This window comes from Rhinoraja longicauda, chromosome 20 (assembly GCF_053455715.1).
Source record: "Rhinoraja longicauda isolate Sanriku21f chromosome 20, sRhiLon1.1, whole genome shotgun sequence".
Classification (NCBI taxonomy): Eukaryota; Metazoa; Chordata; class Chondrichthyes; order Rajiformes; family Arhynchobatidae; genus Rhinoraja; species Rhinoraja longicauda.
This window is the reverse complement of record NC_135972.1, coordinates 15,863,401-15,886,709: the sequence shown is the minus strand read 5'-3', so window position 1 is coordinate 15,886,709 and position 23,309 is coordinate 15,863,401. Positions and strand designations below refer to the sequence as shown.

General features: G+C 40.3%; 1 protein-coding gene across 2 annotated transcripts in view; it reads right to left on the bottom strand.

Moving 5' to 3' along the window:
• Positions 1-23,309, bottom strand: part of creb3l2 (cAMP responsive element binding protein 3-like 2) — a 65,494-nt gene that overhangs the window by 16,241 nt on the left and 25,944 nt on the right. For both annotated transcript variants that reach the window (XM_078416527.1, XM_078416528.1), the window contains exons 2-10: positions 13,770-13,977; positions 10,309-10,520; positions 8,774-8,861; positions 7,055-7,230; positions 6,484-6,633; positions 5,669-5,727; positions 5,244-5,312; positions 2,478-2,577; positions 105-231 (exon numbers count right to left, since the gene is read on the bottom strand). In XM_078416527.1, coding sequence (XP_078272653.1) covers positions 105-231; positions 2,478-2,577; positions 5,244-5,312; positions 5,669-5,727; positions 6,484-6,633; positions 7,055-7,230; positions 8,774-8,861; positions 10,309-10,520; positions 13,770-13,977 — 1,189 coding nt within the window. The remainder of the gene's footprint in view (positions 1-104; positions 232-2,477; positions 2,578-5,243; positions 5,313-5,668; positions 5,728-6,483; positions 6,634-7,054; positions 7,231-8,773; positions 8,862-10,308; positions 10,521-13,769; positions 13,978-23,309) is intronic.

The following is a 23,309-nucleotide window of genomic DNA, read 5'->3' as shown; positions in this document are numbered from 1 at the left end:
TCTATTTCGGATTTCGAAAAATTCATCTCCACCACAAACCAAACAGAAGATGTCAGTGCATTCCAGTGTCCTAACTTTGTTTCTATAGATCGTCTTTCACTTACCAGTGGCTGCATAAGATTCTTGTGTGGACTCTTGAACGGGCACAACCGATTTTGTCACAGAAGATGAGAATGGGTCGAATTTGTTACTCATACCTCCCAACGCGATGGCAAAACACAGCACCACAATCTGGAACAAACAGAGTTTCAGATTTTTGTTGTAATCTCGCAAAGACTTTAAAAAACAGATTTTATTAAAGGATAAGTGAAAGCACAGAGCACGTTTTGTCTAGTGCTGATTGATATGGTAGTTGAGTCAATTATATTAATTCAAAGACACCCAAATCCATAAATTTTGCAGATTCGATTCCCACTTTAATTAATATTACATAGCTAACTTATTTGATTCATCTTTTTACGGAAATAATATAAAGTTGTAGCATGTTATTTAATAATGGTTGAGGCTACCCATTCACAAGATTATGAAACAGGTCTGAGATAGGAGAAGGAGGAATGGAATGGATGCTGGGCTCCTGAACAGATAAAAAATACTTTATAAACATGCAAATATTTGGTGGGAAAGCAAAATGGTGGAGAGTCTGGATAACAACCAACTAACCAGACTGCCAATTTTAACTTGTCTTCACATTATAAATGGAGTAACAATCATTCTTGACCACAATCTGCAGATATTGCAGATGCCACTGAATGGGAGAGACATAGATTGAGAAACATACCAAACATTTCAGAAAAATATAATTTTTTTCTAGATAACGGAGAAGCACATTACAGTTGAGCATGAAGTGTTTATAGGTGCAAAAGACAAAAAATAAAAAGATGTTAATAAAACAGTGATCCACCATTCTTATCAGCTGAGAGATTTAGGGTTACAATACATAAATCAATAAAATTGAATTGAAATTTTGCTTAATAATGCTCCTTTACAGTGAAATTTATTAAAACTACATTGACAGTATATAGAAATCATAGTTAAAACATAGTTCATAGTGTGTCACATGTGGAACGGTTTGTCCATTGAAAGGACTGCAACAGCTAGATTTCCTACATTGCTTAAATGGCATATAAATAATTTGGGCTGTGAAAATAAACTGGATCCTCTTAAATCCACAGAAGCCTCCTACGTAATATTGCAAAGTCAGAGAAACCCAGTAGGTCCGTACCAACCATCCAGCCCCTTTATGACACAAATCTTATTAAACCCATTTTATTCTTCCAGAGTTCCATCAACTCGCCCACACACCAGAAGCAATTTACAGGGCCAATTAACCTAACGACATGCACATTTTTGGTATGCAAGAGGAAACTGGAACAGGGAGCATGTGTAGAGTCCATACAGACAGCACCAGAGGTCAGGATTGAACCATGGGGCAGTGGAGCTGTGAGGCAAAGGCTCAATTAACTGTGCCACCCCTATTGTGGATGAAAGTTAACTGACCCAATATATTGATTTCGTTTTGTTTTCCACAGAAAACTCATTCACTGCTGAGTACTTCCAGCATTTACTGTTATTGTTTCTTATTGCCAACATGGGGAGTTTTTTTGCACAAAATTCAAACTGCTGGAGAAACTCAGCGAGTCAGGCAGGATGTTGGACATAGAACAGCATAGGAACAGGCCTTTCGGCCCACAATGTATGTGCCAAACATGATGCCGAGAATAATTTCTTATCTACCTGCACACAAACCATATACTTCCATTCCCTGCATATCCATATGCCTTTCCAAAAGACTCTTAAATGTTACGTTCATATCTGCCTCAACCAGCAACATGTATCCTTACATTAAGAATAATGGTAGACATTTCATGATTTTGGACAAAGCAGAACAGATGTAGCAGTGAATTACTTTTAGAGGTCCACAGAAAAATAAACCTTCTTTTCTCATATAGTGCAAATAGTAACTATTTGGTGAACTAGGACAAGTTAACACTAGTCAAAATGACCAGGGAAGCAAAACAATAGCTCACATCCACTCTACAAAGAAAACAAATAGGACAGCATTATTTAGATTAGTTTAGAGATACAGTGCAGAAACAGGCCCTTTGGCCCACTGAGTCCATGCTGACCATTGATCCCTGTACACTGACACTATCCTACACACTAGGGACACTTTTCAATCTTCACCGAAGCCAATTAATCTACAAACCTGTACGTCTTTGGAGTGCGGGAAGAAACCAGAGCAGCCAGGGAAAACCTACGGGGTCATGGGGAGAACATATGAACTTCGTACAGACAGCACCCATCGTCAGGATCAGACCCAGGTCTCTGTTACTGTGAGGCAGCAACTCTACCGCTGCGCCATCATGTCATCCATCATAATGGACTAAATATCATGAAATGCATCCCTGCCACAATTCTGCCAATAAATTGGTATAAGAACAATGAAGAAGTTTCAACAAAACAGTCTTGGACTTTACCATCAGACATGTGCTGGTTTGTGTACTGGCCATCTTGCAGGATCGGGGCACCTTCCCCGCTACCAGAACCTGGAGACCTTGCAGCTGCTGGAGCAAGGACCTAAGAAATGAAACATTTATCATTATCAGATCATGTCAGTGAAGACTTGTATGCTATAACCATAGAATAGTTATTTTTTACTTTAGTTTTCTCTCAAGACTGGAATACAGAAAAACAAAATATCGACATGCACGGTAACAATGCCTGGCTTTGGCACTCTATGAAGTGGATACTTTCCCAACATTTCTTCTTTTTTTAAATAAATTTTAGATTTCCAACATTTTGCCTTAATAAGTTTATAGAATCATAATTTATAGTATAACAGTATAACAGATCTACTTTATGTGAAAAAGCAATTCCACGTGCACTGCTCCGCATGCTAAAAACCTGTTAAAATAGAGCACCAACGCAGTACTGTTACAATTTTAATGGAACTACATGAAATTGCCTCTTGTTTATTCACTGAAAGCAACGGGGTTCACTAAATCTGCATCAGATCTAATTTGCTGGGAGCTTGTTTGAGGCCCAGAGCTGAACTCCCGCTTCCTCATTCTGGAGGCAATACCCTGTGGAATTGCAATTTTACTCTCGCCTCAGGCTATAATACTGGAGGATTCATTTCCTTGATATTTACATAATTGACTTATAGCTTTGAACATAAAGGATGAGGTCTATAATTATCCACTAAAGGATAATAATTGTTGAGCTTGCCCTGTTAAGCTGGCTTGCCGACAAGCAGTTAGAAGACTGAGGTGAAATTGTATGGAGCCATCTTCGAACCGCAGAGGAATGGACATGGTGTTTGCCAGTCATTGTAAAAATGATGAATAGGAGGAGGAGTCATGGTGTGGTGCAGTGTGAAAACGGGCCCTTCGACTCAACTTGCCAGTGGCTAACATGTCCCAGCTACACAACTCTCACTTGCCTGCGTTTGGTCCATATCCCTCCAAACCTGTCCTATCCATGTACCTGTCTAACTCTTAAATGTTGGGATAGTCCCAGCCTCAACTGCCTCCTCTGGCAGCTTGTTCCATACACCCACCACCCTTTGTGTTTACAAAATTACCCCTCAGATTCCTGTTAAATCTTTTCCCCTTCTTCTTAAACCAATCTTCTCTGGTCCTCGACTCACCTACTCTGGGCAAGAGACTGTGCATCTATCCGATCTATTCCCCTCATGATTTTAAACACCCCTAATAAGATCACCCCTCATCCTTCTGTGCTCCAGAGAATAGAGTCCCAGCTTCTCCCCATAGCTCAGACTCTCCAGACCTGGCAACATCCTTGTAAATATTCTCTGTACCTTTTCCAGCTTGACAAAATCTTTCTGGTGCTCAGAACTGAACACAATTAACAAGGAAACGAAAGATTACCCATGGTAGATGGAATGCAGAGTTAAGGTACATTCAGAGGAGATATGATCTCACTGAATAGCTGAATAGGTTTGAGAAGGCCAAGTTGTCTAGAAATGGGAGGTGATGCATTTTGGGAAGTCTAATGTGGGCAAGACCTACACAGTGAATGGTAGGGCTTGTTGTGAGTGTTGTAGAGCAGAGGGATCTAGGAGTGCAGGTGCATGGTTCCTTGAAGGTTTAGTGCAGCTGGGACATGTTGGCTGGTGTGGGCAAGTTGGGCCGAGCAGGTCTGTTTCCACACTGTATCACTCTATGACTCTATTTGCATTGTGATTGAATTACTTGATTAGTATCCAAATGGCTGCACTATTCATGTGGTGGCACTTGAATACTATCATAGCAGACTGATTTATATTCACCTAATTAAATACATGTGGAATGGAAACCTGGTATCAATAATGATGATGGCAAAGCTGCTGGACGAGCATAAAAAAAACTGTCATTCTGTAAGCACAGCAGGCTTTCTGCCCTTATGGTGCATCGGTGAGAAGGCAGTGGTGAGAAGGCAGTGTTTTGGACTATGCTGGAACAAATATGCATGACTTGGGGCAAGTAGCCAGTGAATTTAGGGCAACATTACATCTCGCTCAATAAAACACATTCAAAGCCCAAAGTGATGCTAATAATTTCAAAGCTAGAAACCCTACAAGCAGCTGTCATCAAACATATTATGTTTGTCACAAGATGTGAGAGTTAATGCTACAATACGTTTCATTTTCTAGTGGATAATAGGCTCAGTTCTGCTATTATTTACTCTATGGGGCAACAGAAGATCCTACGAAAGAGAGAGAGCACAAGAACTGAGGGGGTTGGAAAGGTGGAAGAGAGGACAATTAGATGGAGGGCATCAAAAATCGTAATCAGGTGCCCTGATCTGATTTCTCTGATCGAAAGTTAGTTTTGGTTAGATTCTGCTTGCTGTTTTGGAACAGCACGAAGATTGAGGCATCTTAGGTCCATATCTCTGCAGGATCAAATCAAATATAACATGGACTTGTATTGTTTGCATCAGCCCGATACTGAATTCAATTCAAGTCCATTTGGCTCCGTCTCCAACATTCAGCAGATAGAAACCTAGACTGGACTGGTCACATCTCTTTGTTCTTCTCTCTGAGCAGTTCTTTATCCAAATTATTTTAGGATTAATTATTTGGAAAAAAATTCACATGGTTAATTTCAATTCTTTTTATTAAAAACTGCTTGCTAGTTCTGTTCTATAAGAATAAATGTTCTAGATCAATTGTTAATTATTTTTTAAAGGGGGGGAAACTTAGTATAAATTAATACACACAAAACACGTCACATATTTACCTGTTTGCCTTTTCCAGATTTTCTACCTTTTTACGGAGTTCACTGTTTTCATTTGAACAGGATTCTACCCTGGTAGGACACAATCAAAAATTGTTTTATCAATCTTGTCATTTGGAGAAGAAATATACAGCGCTAGGTCCATCAAGGGACATTGGATCCCTCAGTTGCTAGCCATTTTAAATCCCAGTCCCATTCCCACGCTGAACTTTCTGTCCTGGGCTTTAGTGAGACCTCATGCAAAATGGAGGAACAGCAGCTCATTCTGCCCGAGTAGCTTACAATCTAATGGCATGGACATTGAATTTGAAGGTAACTATCCGAAAACAGCATATCAAACCTTTCACACAGTGATGACACCACTATCAGGATGCAAACTTATCACAAAAGGGGGAAGAGGAGCGACACAGCTTAAATTGTAGACTTACTTTTTCTCCAGCGTATCCATGTATTCTTTCTTCTTCCTTCTGCTCTCTTGAGCGGAGATCTGCCAAAAACAAATAATATTGTGGATTGTTTGCTATCTTGGACCACTTAACAGTCATTCAGCACAGAAACAGGCGCTTTGGCTGAACTGAAGAAGGGTCTCAACCAGAAACGTCCCCCATTCCTTCCCTCCAGAGATGTTGCCTGTCCCACGGAGTTGCTCCGGCTTTTTGTGGCTATCTTTTGGCTGAACTCATCCATGCCGACCAAGTTGTTTAACTGAGTTAATCGTATTTGTCTGCACCTACTATTCTGAATGGATGGTAGACCATGAATTCTAATCATTATCTTGCATTTACATTTTTTCTTATTGAGAATTTCATTTATGACAGCACTCTCAAGTGGCATTTACCAATAATCTGATCACCTACGCTGACCTTGGGTGTCATCAGGACCACACAAAAGCTGGTCGTAACTCATGTGACATTTATTGTTGGAGGCAAGGTGAAAAAGATGAGGGAAGAGGATTTTTAATATCTGTTTATAGTAGAATTTAGGAGCCAAGAGAAGTTAGATCGTCAATGATTCTATGGAAATGAGTTGCGAGCAAGAGGTAAGTAAGATGAGATAGTACAGAGATTTCTTAAGATTTAGCTATGATCATTGATTCAATATAACCCAAGTGCTTCTGCAAGTTCAGTGTATTATATGCGATGTTTAATAATTTATAGAGATAGAGCTGTCTAAGAATTTTTAATCTTTGTATAGTTTGCGACAAGATGCCAAAGGTTTACTTAGCAAAGTAGCATTTAATTACCTTGTTCTTAATTTTTCTCCGTATTTTCTTGAGTGCTTTCTCTTCTGCCTTTGTGAGTGGTAGCTTGACAGGAATTGGGTATCCTTCAGCAATCAGTGTACGTTTTTCTTCTTCTGTCAGAATCAAAGGTCCTGATGATCCTTGCAGTTTCTGGGGTGAAGAATAATTCAATTGTCAATGATGGGTGTGGTTTGCTTTATTATTTTTAATCTAATTCAGAACCATTTGGATCTTGTGCGAAGAATCTTCAGAGACCAACCCTTCATTTCTGGGGACTTTTTGATTAGGCAGGGACAAGCTCTTTTTAAAATGGTTTCAATGTTAACATAACACTATGTGATTCAGCTCATTTTACGTTCTCTTTCTTGACCAGTGAAAGAGCAATTGGACCAAAATTCAGCCAAGTAGATTAACATTATTGAAATTTGAGTTTTCAACTACATGAGCAGGTAGTGACCTGAAGTTCAAATTTACCAATGTCAGGTAGTTAATCACAGTTTATACTTCCTAGAAGATTTGTAAAGAATAAGGACACAGATATACATTATTAATAAATAAGTATGTTGCTTACATGTGGTGCAGTGAGAAGAGGGGAGCTGGACAAAGCAGATGGTGCACGTGTTATGATTTTTCCAGCGGGTTGTGGCTCGACAGGGTCTGGTGACTGAACAGAATGTGTTGGGCTTTGTCCACCCTCACAGTCGCTGCCATGGCTGCTTGGTGGGGTTGGTGGCAGTTGCACTATATCTGCTCCCAATGAATAGAAAGACAAAATAGAAAGTCATGCAATCACATGTTCACTCTATACTTAGGTAAAATGTTTTTTGCACAGAATGAACCAATTGTACAAATTTGAGAGAGATTTTTTAAAACGTACATTTTCCCGCAATGTTATCCAAGCACAAATGATTCATAACTCTTAATTCTTTTTATGAAAAGGGGAAGTTGACAACGAGGCATACAATCAGTAAAATTTAATCAGGAGGACAGTGAAACTAGTCGGAGAACTAGGATGGTGGAGGGACGGAGAGAGAGGGAAATCAAGGATTACTTGAAGTTAGAGAAATCAATATTCATACTGCTGAATTGTAAGCTGCCCAAACGAAATAAGAGGTGCTCTTCCTCCAATTTGGACAGTGGAGGTGAACCAGGACCTAAATATTTAATGCCACTAGGTAATAACTCAGATGAGGATCCGTAGTGGAAACTTCCTCCATAACACTGCGAAAAGTTAACATTTTACACTTTTGTTTAGCCACAGACAAGCTTTTTGTTGGTGTTTGTTAAAAATTCAAAAAATATGGTAGATGCACTTCTGATAATACAAACCTGTTTCTGACATTGTCCATGTGGACAAGTGATTTGCTAAAGCACATATTCGGAATAAATTAATTACACAAATCAAATGCCAGACAAATTTTAATACAGATAATAAACAGACATAAAGAAAACAAGGGTCAATATGAAAGCAGAGAAGACTCAGAGGTCTCTCTGGTGAAAGTTGGAAAACATTTGTGTTCACCGTTTACCCATCAAAAATATTCAATGCAAAACTGATGCAGAGTTAATATAGTACAAGAATAAGGTTGAAACATGCAAGATAAAACATTATTTTTTTCTTCAAATCATAACTGGGTGCAAAATGTGTATTTAAACCCCAAGTGTAATTTTAGATGCAATATTTTGAAAGATCTCTTGCTGTCCTGGAGATGAATGGCAGCTAAAAGCATTAAGGATGGATACTTCTGAGTGAATCCATCACAATATTAGTCCAAATTTTAAAATTTGAAGTCAATTTATATTCACATTTTGGAATCACGTTGGTGGTCATAGAATAGATTCACAGGTTTTATTAATCTTATTACTACTGTTGATTGTTGTAGTTCCTTCCTCATGAGAAAGAAAGCGAGTTGCAATGAGACTGAGAAAATTGGACATTTTTTGTGAAGGGAACAGACACAATTGATTATTTAGAAATATACCCATATTTTGGCCTACTCATTCATACACTTTGTTTCCAAGCTCCATGAGACAGAATTACAATGTGGAATCTGTCCACATTTCTTTCAAATATCCCAGGTTATATTTTCACAGAACAGTTACTGCTTATTTCTAACGTGCAATAATTAATTTCCCATGTATCAATTTCTCCTCTTTTCATTTTGAAATTCTACCTTCAAGATGAACAAAAGCTCACAAAAAAATGAGCTAAGCGGGCATTTAGCACAATAGTAACATTGGTTCCAGCATTTGAAATAATATCTTGTGGTGTATCAACTATCCACCTCACCTTCCTTTGGAGACAAATTGAGGAACTGATCCACCTCATGCAGTTCCAACTTAATCTTTGGAAGTACCTTCTGTGTACCACTGGTAGTCTGAAAGAATACAACATGGAAGCATGAAACACTAATCACAGCAGAGGTCAAGAGAAGATTCCATCTGCAGGGATTAGGCTGTAGAGCTCTTTTTTGACCAGCATACACTTAAGACATATGGCTTCCTTCTGCGTTGTAAATGTTCTTTGAATTTAATTTAATCAGAGGAATGCTTTTGAGGCAGAAGGCAGGGAAATGCTTACAGACGTTTAAATTTGTAGATGTGGGTATAAGGATGGGGTCATATTGACTTAATAGAATTTTTCTATCCAGCAAAGGACAAGTCAAGAATTTAATTTGTAGTTAAAACTTGCAGCGAAAATTTGATTCAATTGAAAACACTGGAACCCAATATCAGAAGCGGGATGTGACCGAGGAGGCATTTAGCTCATGGGGCCAAGCAATCTCCTAGACCAGGACACAGCAGTGTCAATTCATACATAAATTAACAATTATAAATAAAAATTGAATTCAAAATAAAAGATAAACACAATTAAATCTGCATTAAAATATTCATATTTACTGAGATTACTTTGTTTTATTTATATTTTATAATATAATTTGGCTAACTTTGTGAATTTCTTTCAGAACGATGATTTACATGCAGAATTAAAGTTAACATGAAGTTGGTCAATTGTTTATGACAGACATTTGGCCAAGCCTTACAGACCATGCTCAAGGTTAAAGATTGGCAAGCACGAGTGATTGCAAAGGATATTCAGCATTTAGTTGATGAAAATCAAGAAATTGCAAATACTGGAAATATCCAAAATTAAAATGGAAAGTACGGGGAATACACAAGAGATTCGACAGCAGGTGATGAAAGAGAAACAGAATAAAAATTTCAGGTCAAAAATCTTTCATCAGTTCTGGGAAACAATATGTTAGTTTTAAGTTTCAGGGTAGCGGGGAAGGATGACAGAATGAACTGGTAACTCATAATGGATGTTAATCACCACGTTATTCCCCAAGACGGAGAAATCCAGAAAGGGAAGACTCAGAAATGGATCACATGAAGATGAAACAGGATGAAAATTAGTAGCAAAAGTAATGAAATTGCAGTACAAGTGCAGGAATCGGTACCACATCAGCTGGCAATAAAATGTGAAGAAAAAGTTGATGGCGGGTAGGACTGAAACAAGAATGTTCCATGCACCCAACCCAAATATTAAAATCAGGCCTGGCTTGGGTCCATGCGAGTTCCCTTATGGACCTTTGACTTGGAGAGGGAAAATGAGTTTAATGCGAGAACAAAATGTACAGCTATTTTTTTCTTTTGGATTCCATCAATGTGGCATGCAGTTTTCAGCAGGGATCATGTCATTGCAATAGGATTAAAAGATCTGATATTTTGACGTTATAAATCGTAACTGAAATATAGTGTCATATTTTTAAAACCCTGTGATTGCCCAGAAAAGCTAATAGAGATACATGAGGCAAACCTCACCTGTACATTGGAAACTGCATCAAGGTCAGATTCATTCACAGAGGCTACCTCCACCTTGTATGTGTCAAGTGCAATATCCATGACTGTGGAGATCGCTGCAGTTGTTAAGGTAACAGAAGGTGCAAGACAATTATTATCACAGAGGAGAGCTTCGTGCTTCAGTGCGATTGGCTTTAGATCAGATCTCACTGACCAGGATTCACACTCCATATCTGCAGGGAAGAATTTAGAGTAGAGTATTTAAAAAAATATTTTACATTTGATTATTATCAAATTTGCCCCTTGCATGGATTTCCTAAAGTAAGTTTAATTGTGGAATCCATTACTATTAATGTGAACACTCTTACAACAGGTATTCCTTTTCTGTTAGTACCACTGATGCTCCCATTTTGTCCACAGGATCACTGCTGCATTCTCACAAGTTTACTATTTGCACATGACATGTGTTTAGCTCCATTGGTATATGCAAACATCCAAACATAAAATCAGAATCATGGTACAAGTACCAGCTCCTAAAATAATGTCAAACCGCTGATAATGTTATGCGTGAGATGGAACTGCAGATGCTAGTTTACAATAAAGACAGACACAAAATGCTGGAGTAACTCAGCGGGTCAGGCAACATATCTGAAGAAAAGGAATAGGTGAAGTTTTGGGTCGAGACCTTTCTTCAGATAATGTCTTGCATTGTTTTGTTTTTTAAATGGCACTGTGTGCGCCTTTGGGCTAGAGAGTGAACATTTTTAAAAACGTTAACAAATTGGCACAAATTGAACATATGGAGAAATACTCAAGATTAATTTTCTTCACTCCTCTGACATCTCATCAACAAATCTGCGTGGTTTCTTCAGAATGATTTAAATGGCGAGAATTTTTAATGGTCGGATTTTTTTGTCATTTATTGCATAATAGTTTGCATTGCAAATGGACAACATTCCAAAGTTGTGGAGATCATGTACCGACAGATGTGCAAGGCAGGTGATTTTGAAGAGAATCATGTATTCATTTTGGAAAATAAACACCAAGGGAAATAAAATCAATAACCACATAAATCACCAAAAATGGTAAAATAGAATTGTTCGGTAGCCTACATGTGCTTTTCAAATACACGGTACAGCATTCTTCAAAACATAATATCCCAAAGCATTGCTGCCATGCTTGATTGCTTCACAATTGCACCCAAAAGGAACTGTGATTATTAAAAGAAATATGGGAAATATAGATGGTTGCTTATTATTAGGGCAAGACCAACTCCGAGAATTCTTCCTCCCAAAAGGACATCAAGTAACTGGAGTTCCAATTATATATAACAGAAGAACCTCCGAAATGATACTGGTCCTGTAAATATGCACAAAGAGATCTATTAGTTAGCATTCAATTATTGGTCTCACAATGCCAAATGTTTTGAATTCAATATTTCTTGATACAGAATCTCCCAAAGGCTTTTTATCTAATTGAGACCTTCCTACAAATAAGTATTTGGGTTAAAAATCTATAAATTCTATTTGGAATTGTTGTGCACTAAATATCAATGGGATCTCCTGCAGCCTTCTGACAACACAGTGGAAAAATATTTGTCGATGAATGTTACATTAGGGAATAATGAAATAGCCTTGGCTAGTAATGTATGCTGCTCCATTATAATTGCTCAATAACTATAAAGATAAATATTACATTGGCATCAACCTTCATGGGTGCAGTGTTCTTCCGCCTTTGACAAGAGGATCGAAAATGAACAAAATTGGTTTGTTTATTTTATCTCACTATGAGCAAATGCTGTGGAATAAGATAAAATCCTTGCTGATTTCACTTTTGCAGACTGAAGAGGATCTATTACTGCAAAATAAAAGCTTCAGGTCCTTTGAAAATAAGTAGGATTAATTCTTTTCCGTGAAATGCCAACTCTGAACGTCAGGCATGAGCCCAAACAATGAGTCATACAGGTTATTCACAATGTGGACCATGACGATTTAGTTCAATCTTGTCTTCATACAAGTAAGACATAGCCAAAGCAAAAGTTACTACAAATTATTTCAGAATTGCTGTTTTTCTCCTCGAAATGGGAGCCCAAGGTCTATTCCAAAAGTACTTAACAGGATCCCAGCTAAATAATAAAGATATAATTCCCTGTCTGTTTGTTATTCTGTAATGTAGTTACTCACTGTGCAAGATCCTTTGAATGCTAACCTTATTAGTACACATACAAGATCTTCTCTGAAAGTAATCAAAAGTACTTCTGTTATACCTACCAAGCTCCCTATAAATTGGGATAATTAGAGAAAGAGGAATAGGTCACTTGGGCCTTCAAAGATTGCTTTGCCATTGTTCAAGATCATAGCTGATATATTCCTGCTTGGTTTTCCTACCCCATCCCTGGATTCCCTTAATATTAAAAATATATACTTTATATATAATATATACTTTAATCCCTTGGTATTAACTTTAATTTATATGCTGTAATTGTAATTCTTTTTTTGCACAATCCGCAGGCATTGCCACTTTCATTTCACTGCACATCGTGTATGTGTATGTGACAAATAAACTTGACTTGACTTGAATTTGAATTAATTCAATAACTGTTCCATCTGGGGCAGAGAATTCCAAAAGATTCACCATCCTAAGTAGGAAATTTCTCTGCATTTCAATCTTAAATGGCCTAACCCTTAATGAGACAACCATTGTTTTAGACCTCAGACTTTGTCTTCCCTTCATCCAAACTGTCAAATTCCATACGAATTTTGCAAGTTTCAATGAGATCATCTCTCATCCTTCCAAACCACCGAGAATACAGGCCCAGTCTAGTCAATTTTTCCTCGATGGCAATCCTGCCATCCTAGACACCAATCTGCTAAACCTTTCCTGTGCTTACTCTAGAGCAAGTGCATCCTCTTTTAGATAAATGGGACCAAAATTGCGCACAATGGCCCACGCTCAATCCCATCATGACTATAAATACCTACTGCCAGATACCATGTACTCAAATATTCTTGGCCATCATAACTGCTTTGCTGTAAATGCACGTTTGCCATCATTTTAAACAGTCTTGTGTAGAAGGACACCTGGATCCTTTTCAATGTCAACACTTTTCAAATCGATCAGAATTTGAAAAAAACACTGCTGTTCTGTCTTATGCACCAAAGAGGATGACCTCAAATCCACATTAATGTTCCATTTGCCATCTTCTTGCTTATTCATCCAGCTTGTCTATTTTCCTATTAAGCCTCATTACACTCAAAGTTTCGTATTATCTATTGCTAATACCAAAGCTAGGAATTACAAGTTTGCCTCTGAAATGGATTCATTCATCTGTACGTGCAAAAATATTTACCACAAACTAATACTATTCCCATGATTATTTTTGAAGCAAAGTAGGTACAAATAAAAGTGCATTGTTTTTCTTCTTAAATATTCTAAACTATTTTAATTCAACTTTAGATATGAAGCAAACAAAATATAAATACCTTCACTAAAGTCATCTTCAGTTGAGAGCTGTGTGAGTGGAGACTGTGGTCGGGAGTCACCGGCCAAGGAGTAGCTGTGTTCAGCCTGAATATGTGGAGCAGGTGAGAGCTCTGCATCCATCAGATCATTTTTATCAGAGAGGAAAGGATCGTTGAAGAGATGGCCCAGCATATCCTTTGAATACTCATCCAACATCTCTGTGAAGTGCTGAGGAAAAACACAGGAGGAAAACCTTAAAATCTTTTGATTATTCATAATAATGAAGCCTTTAAACTTTGCCAGAGTGATATTTCCAGCAAATTTCCACACATTCACACATAGAAAAGGCACACACACATACAAAAAATGCACAAAAAAAGCCTGTTGGGTTGGTTTTTCCCTCTCCTCTGACAATGACCAATCTATTTGGCATTTCTTAGACCTAACCTACATTTCACAGTTTCAACATGTTCTCGAATTGTTTTGTCTCTCTCGTCCCTGTTGATCCAAATGGCTTTATCAACAGTTTAACACCATGGCAACCTTGGCCTTATCGTAGTGATACTCCCGTATTCTCTCTTCAATTTAAAACTAACATGCTTTCAATCATTCCTAGTTATGATGAAAGGGAATCCACCTGAAACAATTATCTGTTTCCACTGCTACAGATGCTGCCTGGCCTGCTGAGTGCTTTTGTTTTTATATCTGATTGCAGGGTGCACAAGTTACAAGTTATTGTTGCAGCTTTGCTGTGCAATGTAATACCATTTGTTTTGAATGGCTATGCAAGAATAAAATATTCACCAAGAAAAGTTTCAGTTCATTTAATCAATGTTTATGTGGTTCCTGGTTGCACAAGAAAGAATTGACCACCTGTCCAGGTATTGTATACTTGCTTGTGCATTCTAAAGGCAGAACCCAGAACTAAAAGCATGCACTAAACCCACCAGTAAGACTTTTTAAGCCAACTACTTGCTACTTGGTGTTTTAATACAATTCAGAAATATTTAGTTTAGTTTAGAGGTGCAGAGTGGAAACAGGCCCTTCAGCCCACCAAGTCCACACCAACCAGTGTTCCCCGTACACTAGCATTATCTTACAAGTTACTTTACAATCTTTACCGAAAACAATGAAACAACAAACTGCAATGTTTTTGGAATGTGGGAGAGAACCAGAGCACGCGGGGAAAACCCACATGTTTACAGGGAAAACGTACAAACTTCGTAGTCGGGATTGAACCCGGGTCTCTAGCGCTGTAAGGCGGCAACTCTACCGCTACGCCACTGTGCCCCCCCCCCCCCAATGTGAAGAGATTAAATGAAAAAATCTTAACGCCACAAAAGAATGTCCCAGAGACGTCATTGTAGCCCGGTGACGCAACAATACGTAATACATCTGCTCAAGGAAGGAATGACTGACTGCACTAGATAATTATAAATATCATAGAACTCAACTTTGGCTAAATACAGCCTCAATAGTATTCTGACACTACTCAGGAATGACAATGAGCACAACAGCACATAATGCAGATACTGATCTAGCATGAGAAGCACACCCTCTTAGGCCAATAATTTCAAGAAAAATGCACACGGGAATTATTTTTTCCATTTTAAATGATGCAGCTATTAGCAGGTTGGTAGGTTAAATAAAATGTAATTTGCTCACGCTGGCTACATGGATGGCAGAATTTGAGGAGAATGGGAATGGGGACAGAATAAACAGGGATTAGCATAATGGATGCTTGATGGTCAAGTGGATTAAGGGGGCCCAGCAGCTATGTCTAAATTTACAAAATATGCGATCAATAACTATGATGAAAAGTAGTCTCCTTTTGGTTTGGAAATAGGTTTATTTATTCTCACGTGTACCGAAGTACAGTGAAAAACTGTTTTGCATGCTATCCAATCAGATGGGATAATACTCTTCATCAACACAATCAAGTCAGACAAAATATAATAGGTAGAGCAAAGGGGAAGATACCAGATGCAGAATATAGTTCTCAGCATTGTAGCGCACCAGTTCCATAGACAAAGTGCAATGTCTGCAATAGGGTATTAATTAAATGACACAGCATATATGTATCATCCAAAATTGAAATATGCCAAGTTGCTTGAAATATTCAACATGAAGAAAGCTCATCCAGAAACCTAAAGGTGCAAATACCATTGGAGTTGGGAATGCATATGCAAGTCAGGGAAGGTTCTCCCCACCCTAAAGTAGTGTTAAGACTTCATCCAATCTGAATAATCAAATCTGACAAGGCAACACATCAGGTACTAACTTCCTCAAGCAAGAGTCTAAACATCTTCGCGATCATCAACACCAGGCGAGGGTGGAGTGAGTTAGCTCACCACTGACCAGAAGGATCAGTCTGAAGAAGGGTCTTGACCCAAAACGTCACCCATTCCTTCTTTCCTGAGATGCTGCCTGACCTGCTGAGTTACTCCAGCATTTTGTGAATAAATACCTTCGATTTGCACCACCATCTGCAGTTATTTTCTTACTGACCAGAAGCTTATCCTTGTAAATAATATGGCTGCTAGAACAAATTATAAGCTTGGCATTCTGTGGCAAGTGAATCAGAAGATCAGAATCTCCAGAGCTGTTCTATCTCCTACAAATACATAGGTTAGGAATGCAAAGAAACCCTCTTTACTAGGCTGGATGCTGCTCCAATGTGTCGGTGTTGGGATGGTTTTTGTTTCTGTTTTTGGCTGTGTATGTGTGGTGGGGGTGTGTGGTGGGGGTGTGGGGTGGGGTGGGTGGGTGGGGCGGGGGGAAACCTTTATTTTATTAGGTCTCTTCCCCGGGGCGCGGCTCGGCTGCGGGCCTTAACATTGCCGGCGCAGCTCGGCTGCGGGACGTTTCAGTGCCCGGTGCGGCTCGGCTGCGGGCCTTAACATTGCCGGCGCAGCTCGGCCGCGGGACGTTTCAGTGCCCGGTGCGGCTCGGCCGCTGGACTTAACATCGCCCGGTGCGGCCGCGGGACGTTTCAGTGCCCGGTGCGGCTCGGCCGCGGGACGTTTCAGTGCCCGGTGCGGCTCGGCCGCTGGACTTAACATCGCCCGGTGTGGCCGCGGGACGTTTCAGTGCCCGGTGTGGCCGCGGGACGTTTCAGTGCCCGGTGCGGCTCGGCCGCGGGACGTTTCAATGTCCGGTGCGGCTTGGCCGCTGGACTTAACATCGCCCGGTGTGGCCGCGGGACGTTTCAGTGCCCGGTGCGGCTTGGCCGCTGGACTTAACATCGTCAGCGCTGTTCGGCCGCGGGACGTTTCAGTGCCCGGTGCGGCTCGGCCGTTGGACTTAACATCGCCCGGTGTGGCCGCGGGACGTTTCGGTGCCCGGGGCGGCTCGGCCGGGGGGCCTTCCATCCCCTTGCGGGGGCTGTGCGTGTCGTTTGCCTCGGTAGGGGTCGAGCTGCCTGTCCGTGGGTGCGGGGGGAAGAGAGGGGAAGTTTTGTTGCCTCCATCACAGTGAGGGGGTGTTTGGAGTCACTGTGATGGATGTTTGTGTTGGGGTCGGGTGTCCTGTGTTCTTTTCTTTTTGCTGTATTTTGTGTGACTGCTGAAATTTCGCTCGGTGTTGTGCCGAGTGACAATAAAGTGTTGTTATGTTATGTTATGTTATGTTAAGATTTAACACCATCTAGGACAGAGCAGGTTCATTGATCACACCCAATACCCAACTAAGATAATTACTCATCTCATTACTGCCACAATATAGCGGTAGTGTGCCCCATCTATAAGATGCACTACAGTAAATTGCCAATACCTCAGTGACACTGTGTAGGAAAAATAAAACCTGTAGATGCTGGTTTAAATCGAAGGCAGGCACAAAATGCTGGAGTAACTCAGCAGGTCAGGCAGCATCTTGGGAGAGAAGGAATGGGTGACGTTTCAGGTCGAGACCCTTCTTCAGACTGATGAAGGGTCTCGACCCGAAACGTCACCCATTCCTATTCTCCCGAGATGCTGCCTGACCTGCTGACTTACTCCAGCATTTTGTGCCTGCCTCAGTGACACTTCTCAAATTTGCAACTTCTACCAACTACGAAGACATGGACAAGAGATCTATAGAAACACCTCCATCAACAAGCTCCCCTCCAACTCTCATAGCATCCTGACTTGGGAAATATATAACTTTTAAAGAAATCATGGAAATCCATTCCTAAAAGATGGTCTACCCTTGTCATCAGGAGGACTACAACATCATCATCCAACATTATCAATGGCAACTATTGGCTACTCTTGCCAATAATGCAAGAATTTAAAAACCTAAAAGGAAACAATTTCAGAACCAAGCAAGGATGTTTTAGAAATTTTGCTAGATGAACAGCCAGATTGGGACCACATAATCACAGAGCAACTCCACATGTAGCACAGCTTGGGGAGTTTGCGCACAGGCGAGCTTCTAAACCAAAAAATCGGCTGATCACAGGTTGATAAACATGATCCATCTTGAGAAATTCCATATCGACAACATTCATTCATGCAGCGTGAACTTGGCTTCTGCAGATTTACTGGGCCCAAATGTGCATCCTCTCATTGGTGAGAGAAGTATTGGCAACAGATCAAGTGTTAAGATGTCTTTTGTTGTTAAAAAGCATTTGTATTTTTGTTGTTAGCAACCACTAGAGAGACCTAGCAATTGCAATCACAACAATTGTCTCTTAAAATCATCCTCCAGATATTACACAATCAGCAAAGGGTTTCCCAGTTTGGGGTGGCAATTGGCACCATCTGTCACCAGAATGGTGGACATCATAGTTTTCCATAACACAAAATAGGGCCAAGTCCAAAGGAACTCCGCCCTGAAAATGACTCTCTTGCAATCCACCCCATTATGCGGAAGTTCACAGCCAAAGTCATCAAATGAACATCAAAAAGATCTCCTTATCAACAGAGCATCTTTGAAACCATCAACAAAATCTTTCTGGCTGATATTGCAAGGCAATATGACATCATTGCTGCTGGTCTTGTCTGCTTAATTGAACAGAATTAGAAATTGGAGTACAGTAGTGGCCCTAGCACCTTCAATAAGATCATAGTTGATCTTGTAACTCAGCACCACTTTCCTGCACTAACCCAGTAATCTCACGATTCTCTGGTTGTAAATAATACACTGAAAACAGAGGACTATTTGTCAAGACGTCAACTATCCCCTTCGTATAATGGAGACAGTGAAATTAACCCATTGACTGAGAATAAAGAAGAGGCTATTGTGCTCTGGAGGATCTACATTACACAAATTGCATGCGAGCATGAAACCACCTTTTGAACATTTCATTTGGCCCTGCTTCTAATACATTTGCCATGTACAGAAGTTAATGGAAGGATGTTTTTTGGGACCAATGACTTGTATAGATTGTTTGTACACTTGCCAGAACATTGATGAATAGGTTAAAGCTGGTCATAAATATCTACTGAGATATGAAGAAAGTCTTGTTTGAGGGAGCAGTTTTAAAAAGTAGTTTTGGAGCCTAGATTTTAAATCTTTTTAATTTCCAAACAGCAACTTGCATTGAACTAGCACACAACATGGCAGCACAGTGGCATAGAGCTGCCTCACAGCTCCAGCAACCCAGGTTCAATCCTGACTTCTGATGCTGCCTGTGCGGAGTTTGCACATTCTTCATGTGGCTGTGTGAGGTTAATAGTCAATATCAGAGAAACTGGCTCTTTGGCTCAGCATGCCCTCCAGATACTCCAGTTTCCTCCTACAACCCAGAGCATGTTGTTCGGTAGCTTAATTAGCCACTGTAAATTGCCCCTGGTCCATGCATGATCAGTAGAATCTGGGGATAGACTTTAATCAAAACAACAGAAGACTAAAACAGGTTAGGGTAGGATTAGTATAAAGGGTGCTTGATAGTTGATTTTGGGACTCAATGAACCAAAGGACTAGTTTCTGAGCTGTGTATCTTTACGATTCTGTGGCTCTATTTTGTGAAAAAGAAGGAATATGTATATTCCCCATTCTAAAACAATCCTAAAAACACAATAGAAATCCATGTAGGAAAGGGAAAAAGTAAAGGGAGGGTGGTTGGGAGATGAGGAGTAAGGTATAAGATGACTGCTGTTCAGTTTAAATGCACTTATCCATCCAAAATGAATTCTTCCATTAGCGATGGCAACCAAATTGCACTTTTACATAAACAATCTATTTGCATTTTAGTAAAATTTAAGTATTTTAAAACCAATAGCTTGAGGAGTTTTGTATTGGATATATCATAGATGACAACTTGCAATGATAATTAATATCCCAAAGTGCAGTATACATGGCAAGTTTCATATTTAAGTGGAAACAGGGTTATTATTTATGCTTAAATGCTGTAGAATGTTGTTTTTTTTTTATTTGTGTTACATGCTAATTGTTCTCACTGTACAGTTGCTATTCAGCTAAAATAGAAGGCAAGCTAAAATAGGGCTAAAATAAGATAAACAAATCAACTAAGTCAGATGTGCAGTATTACAGACCACAAATACCAGACAGTTTGAGTCTTGGCTAAATAAAATTAAAAACATTTATTGGAGACAAGTTAATAAAACTGCAAACCTCCTTGCTGAAACAGGTTAAAGGAATTTGGAACATCTGTTCGGAAAACATAATGTCTGCTATGCTTGAGCTTTATCCAAAATATTTCTTGCATTTAGCATCAAGGGAACTCCCTTAATCAAGGGTTTTGTGTAAATGGGGCATTACTTGCCAGAGGTGGCAAGGTGAATACAAACTTAAGAATGCAGTGCATCCAGATAATAATTCAGTAACAAAAGCAGCCAGAGGTCATTACAGTTGATTATAGATTTTCATCTACACCCAGTCAACAAAAAATATCTAAAGCTTTGCTATTATCTCAGTTATACACAACAAAATGGTCCACAATAAGTGGAGTTTTGTTCGATCCAGTTTCCAACCACTATGTTTTGACCTCAGAAAAGTTGAAGAAAAAGCAGTCAGATGTGGCATAGTTGGACCAATTGCTACGCTATTTGCAACACAACTACATCAGCGAGACCAAACAAAGACTAGACGGTCGTTTCACTGAACACTAGCGCTCTGTCAGCCAAGGCCCGCTGTAGCTCACAGTTGCTAGTCTTTTGAACTCTCCTTCCCATTCCCTTACCAACCTCTCTGTCCTTGGCCTCCCCCACTGTCAGAGCGAGCCCATATACAAATTAGAAGAACAGCACCTCATATTCAGCTTGGAAGGCTTACAACAATACAATACAATATATCTTTATTGTCATTGTACAAATACAATGAGATTAAGAATGCCACTTCCATATCGATGCTATAAAATAAATAAAACACAGCGAAAACTAAAACAACAAGAAGGGGAAAAAAAGAAACAAGGTAAAGTGCAAAAAGGTTCATGCAGGGTCAATTGTGCCAGATGACCATGGGGGCAGAGACAGATCATGGGGGGCACTCGGCAGGTCCGATTGAGAGCAGCTATAGCTCTAGGAATAAAGCTGTTTCTTAGTCTGGAGGTGCGGGCGTGGAAGACCTTGTAACATCTGCCTGGGAGTAGTTCAAACAGACGGTGGCATGGCGTGTGGAGTCCTTGTAGATGCTGGTGGCTTTCCTGAGGCAGTGTGCATTGTAGATGTCCTCCAGGGCTGGTAGCTCTATCCCAATGATCCTCTGCGCTCTGCAGATGACCCGCTGAAGAGCTCTCCTATCTGCTGCCGTGCAGCTGAGATACCACACAGAGATGCCGTATGTCAGTATGCTCTCTGTGGTGCAGCGGTAGAAGGTCATCAGTAACTGTTGGGGCAGAACAGCGTTTTTCAGCATTCTCAGTAAAACAGCCGTTGCTGTGCTTTCTTGACCAGCGCAGCAGTGATAGTGGACCATGTGAGGTCCTCTGAAATGTGTGTGCCCAGAAACCTGAAGCTGGACACACTCTCCACTCTGTCCCCATTGTTGAAGACTGGAACGCATTCCTCATTCTGTGACCTTCTAAAGTTGATGATTAGCTCCTTGGTCTTAGTTGTGTTTAGGGACAGGTTGTTCTCTGAGCACCACCTCTGTGGATCTATTAGCTCTGTAAGCGAACTGATGCAAGTCCAGTGAGGCAGGGATGGTGGCTTTGATGTGGGACAGGACCAACCTTTCAAAGCACTTCATTACTATTGGTGTGAGGGCAACCGGACGGTAGTCGTTCAGATTGCTGATGTTTGCTTTTTTCGGCCTGCACAATGGTGGCTGACGCAGGCACTTTGGGACCGTTGCCAGAGATGGGGACAGAAGCGAATGAATGCAGAATTTTCCAATTTCAAGTAAAACCACAAACCTCCCCTGCGACTACCCCCCCCCCCCCCCCCACCATCACCCCTCCCCCAGTGCACAGACATGTCTTCCTCCACCCCTAACCCTTTTACTCTCCTGCTTTCATTCATCCCCCACCACTCCATACTGCAAGTCTCCCATTTCCCTTTTATCTCTTCTCCCTCCTCCTTGGTCCCTTCCATCCTTATCCCTCTCACCAGCTCCACATTTCACTCTTCACCTTCTTTCCTTATCTGATACCCTTCCGTCTCCATTTTACCTCTAACCCTTTTCACTATCTCCACCCATCTGCTAATCACTCTCCCCTCCCCCCCCCCCCCCCCCCCCCCCCCTCACCTGCATCTATCGATCACTTTAGGCTTTGACCCACCCCCACCTCTCTTGACCAGATTTCTCCCTTTTCCATTCAAAAAAGGAAAGATCTCAACCCAAAATGTTGTCTGTGAATTTCCCTCCACAGATGCTGTCTGGCCCAGGGTTCTTCCAGCATTTTATTTTCTGCTCCAAATTCATCGCCCAACATTCTCTCCCAAGCTAAAATCTCCAGCAGCAGGATTCCAATTACACTCCGCCAGCTTCAATAGGTGGGCCACATTGTTTACATACCTGACACTACACACCAAACTCTGAACTGCGTTCTGACAGATTATGATCAGAAAGATCAAAAAACTTCAAGGTTCAAAAAACTTTTTCAAACAACGTAACATTTTCACCAAAGCCTGGGAATCTCCAGCTTATGACTGATGAAATTGGAGAAGCATCGATCAGAAACACATTGAGAACCTAGAGTTTGCTCTTTCAGAGCAGAAACAGGTAAAATAGAAAAGCATACACTTCACTTTCTGCCCCAAGCAAGACAGAATCTACAGATCCTACAAAGTGCTCTGCAGCCATCTCAGAATAGAAACAAGTCATCCTTGATCCAAGAGACTGACAGAAAAGATAGAACAGTTAATCATGCTGGAAATACTCAGCAGCTCAGGCAGAATCTCAATGTATTGGCTATTTAACAGATTACTGTCTTCTAAATGTTTTCATTAATGTCGTCATTATTAACCAGACAGCACTGAAAACATCACAATCATCTGGACGTCTGGTCTCATCCACATAGAGCCACTCCTTTTGTCCTATCCCATCATCCCACCATCAATTTTGTAACTTAAGGTTATAAGGAATAGTAGAATAAGGCCATTTGGTCCATCAAGTCTATTCCACCTTTCAATCATGACTGATCCATCTCTCCTCCCTAACCCCATTCTCCTGCCTTT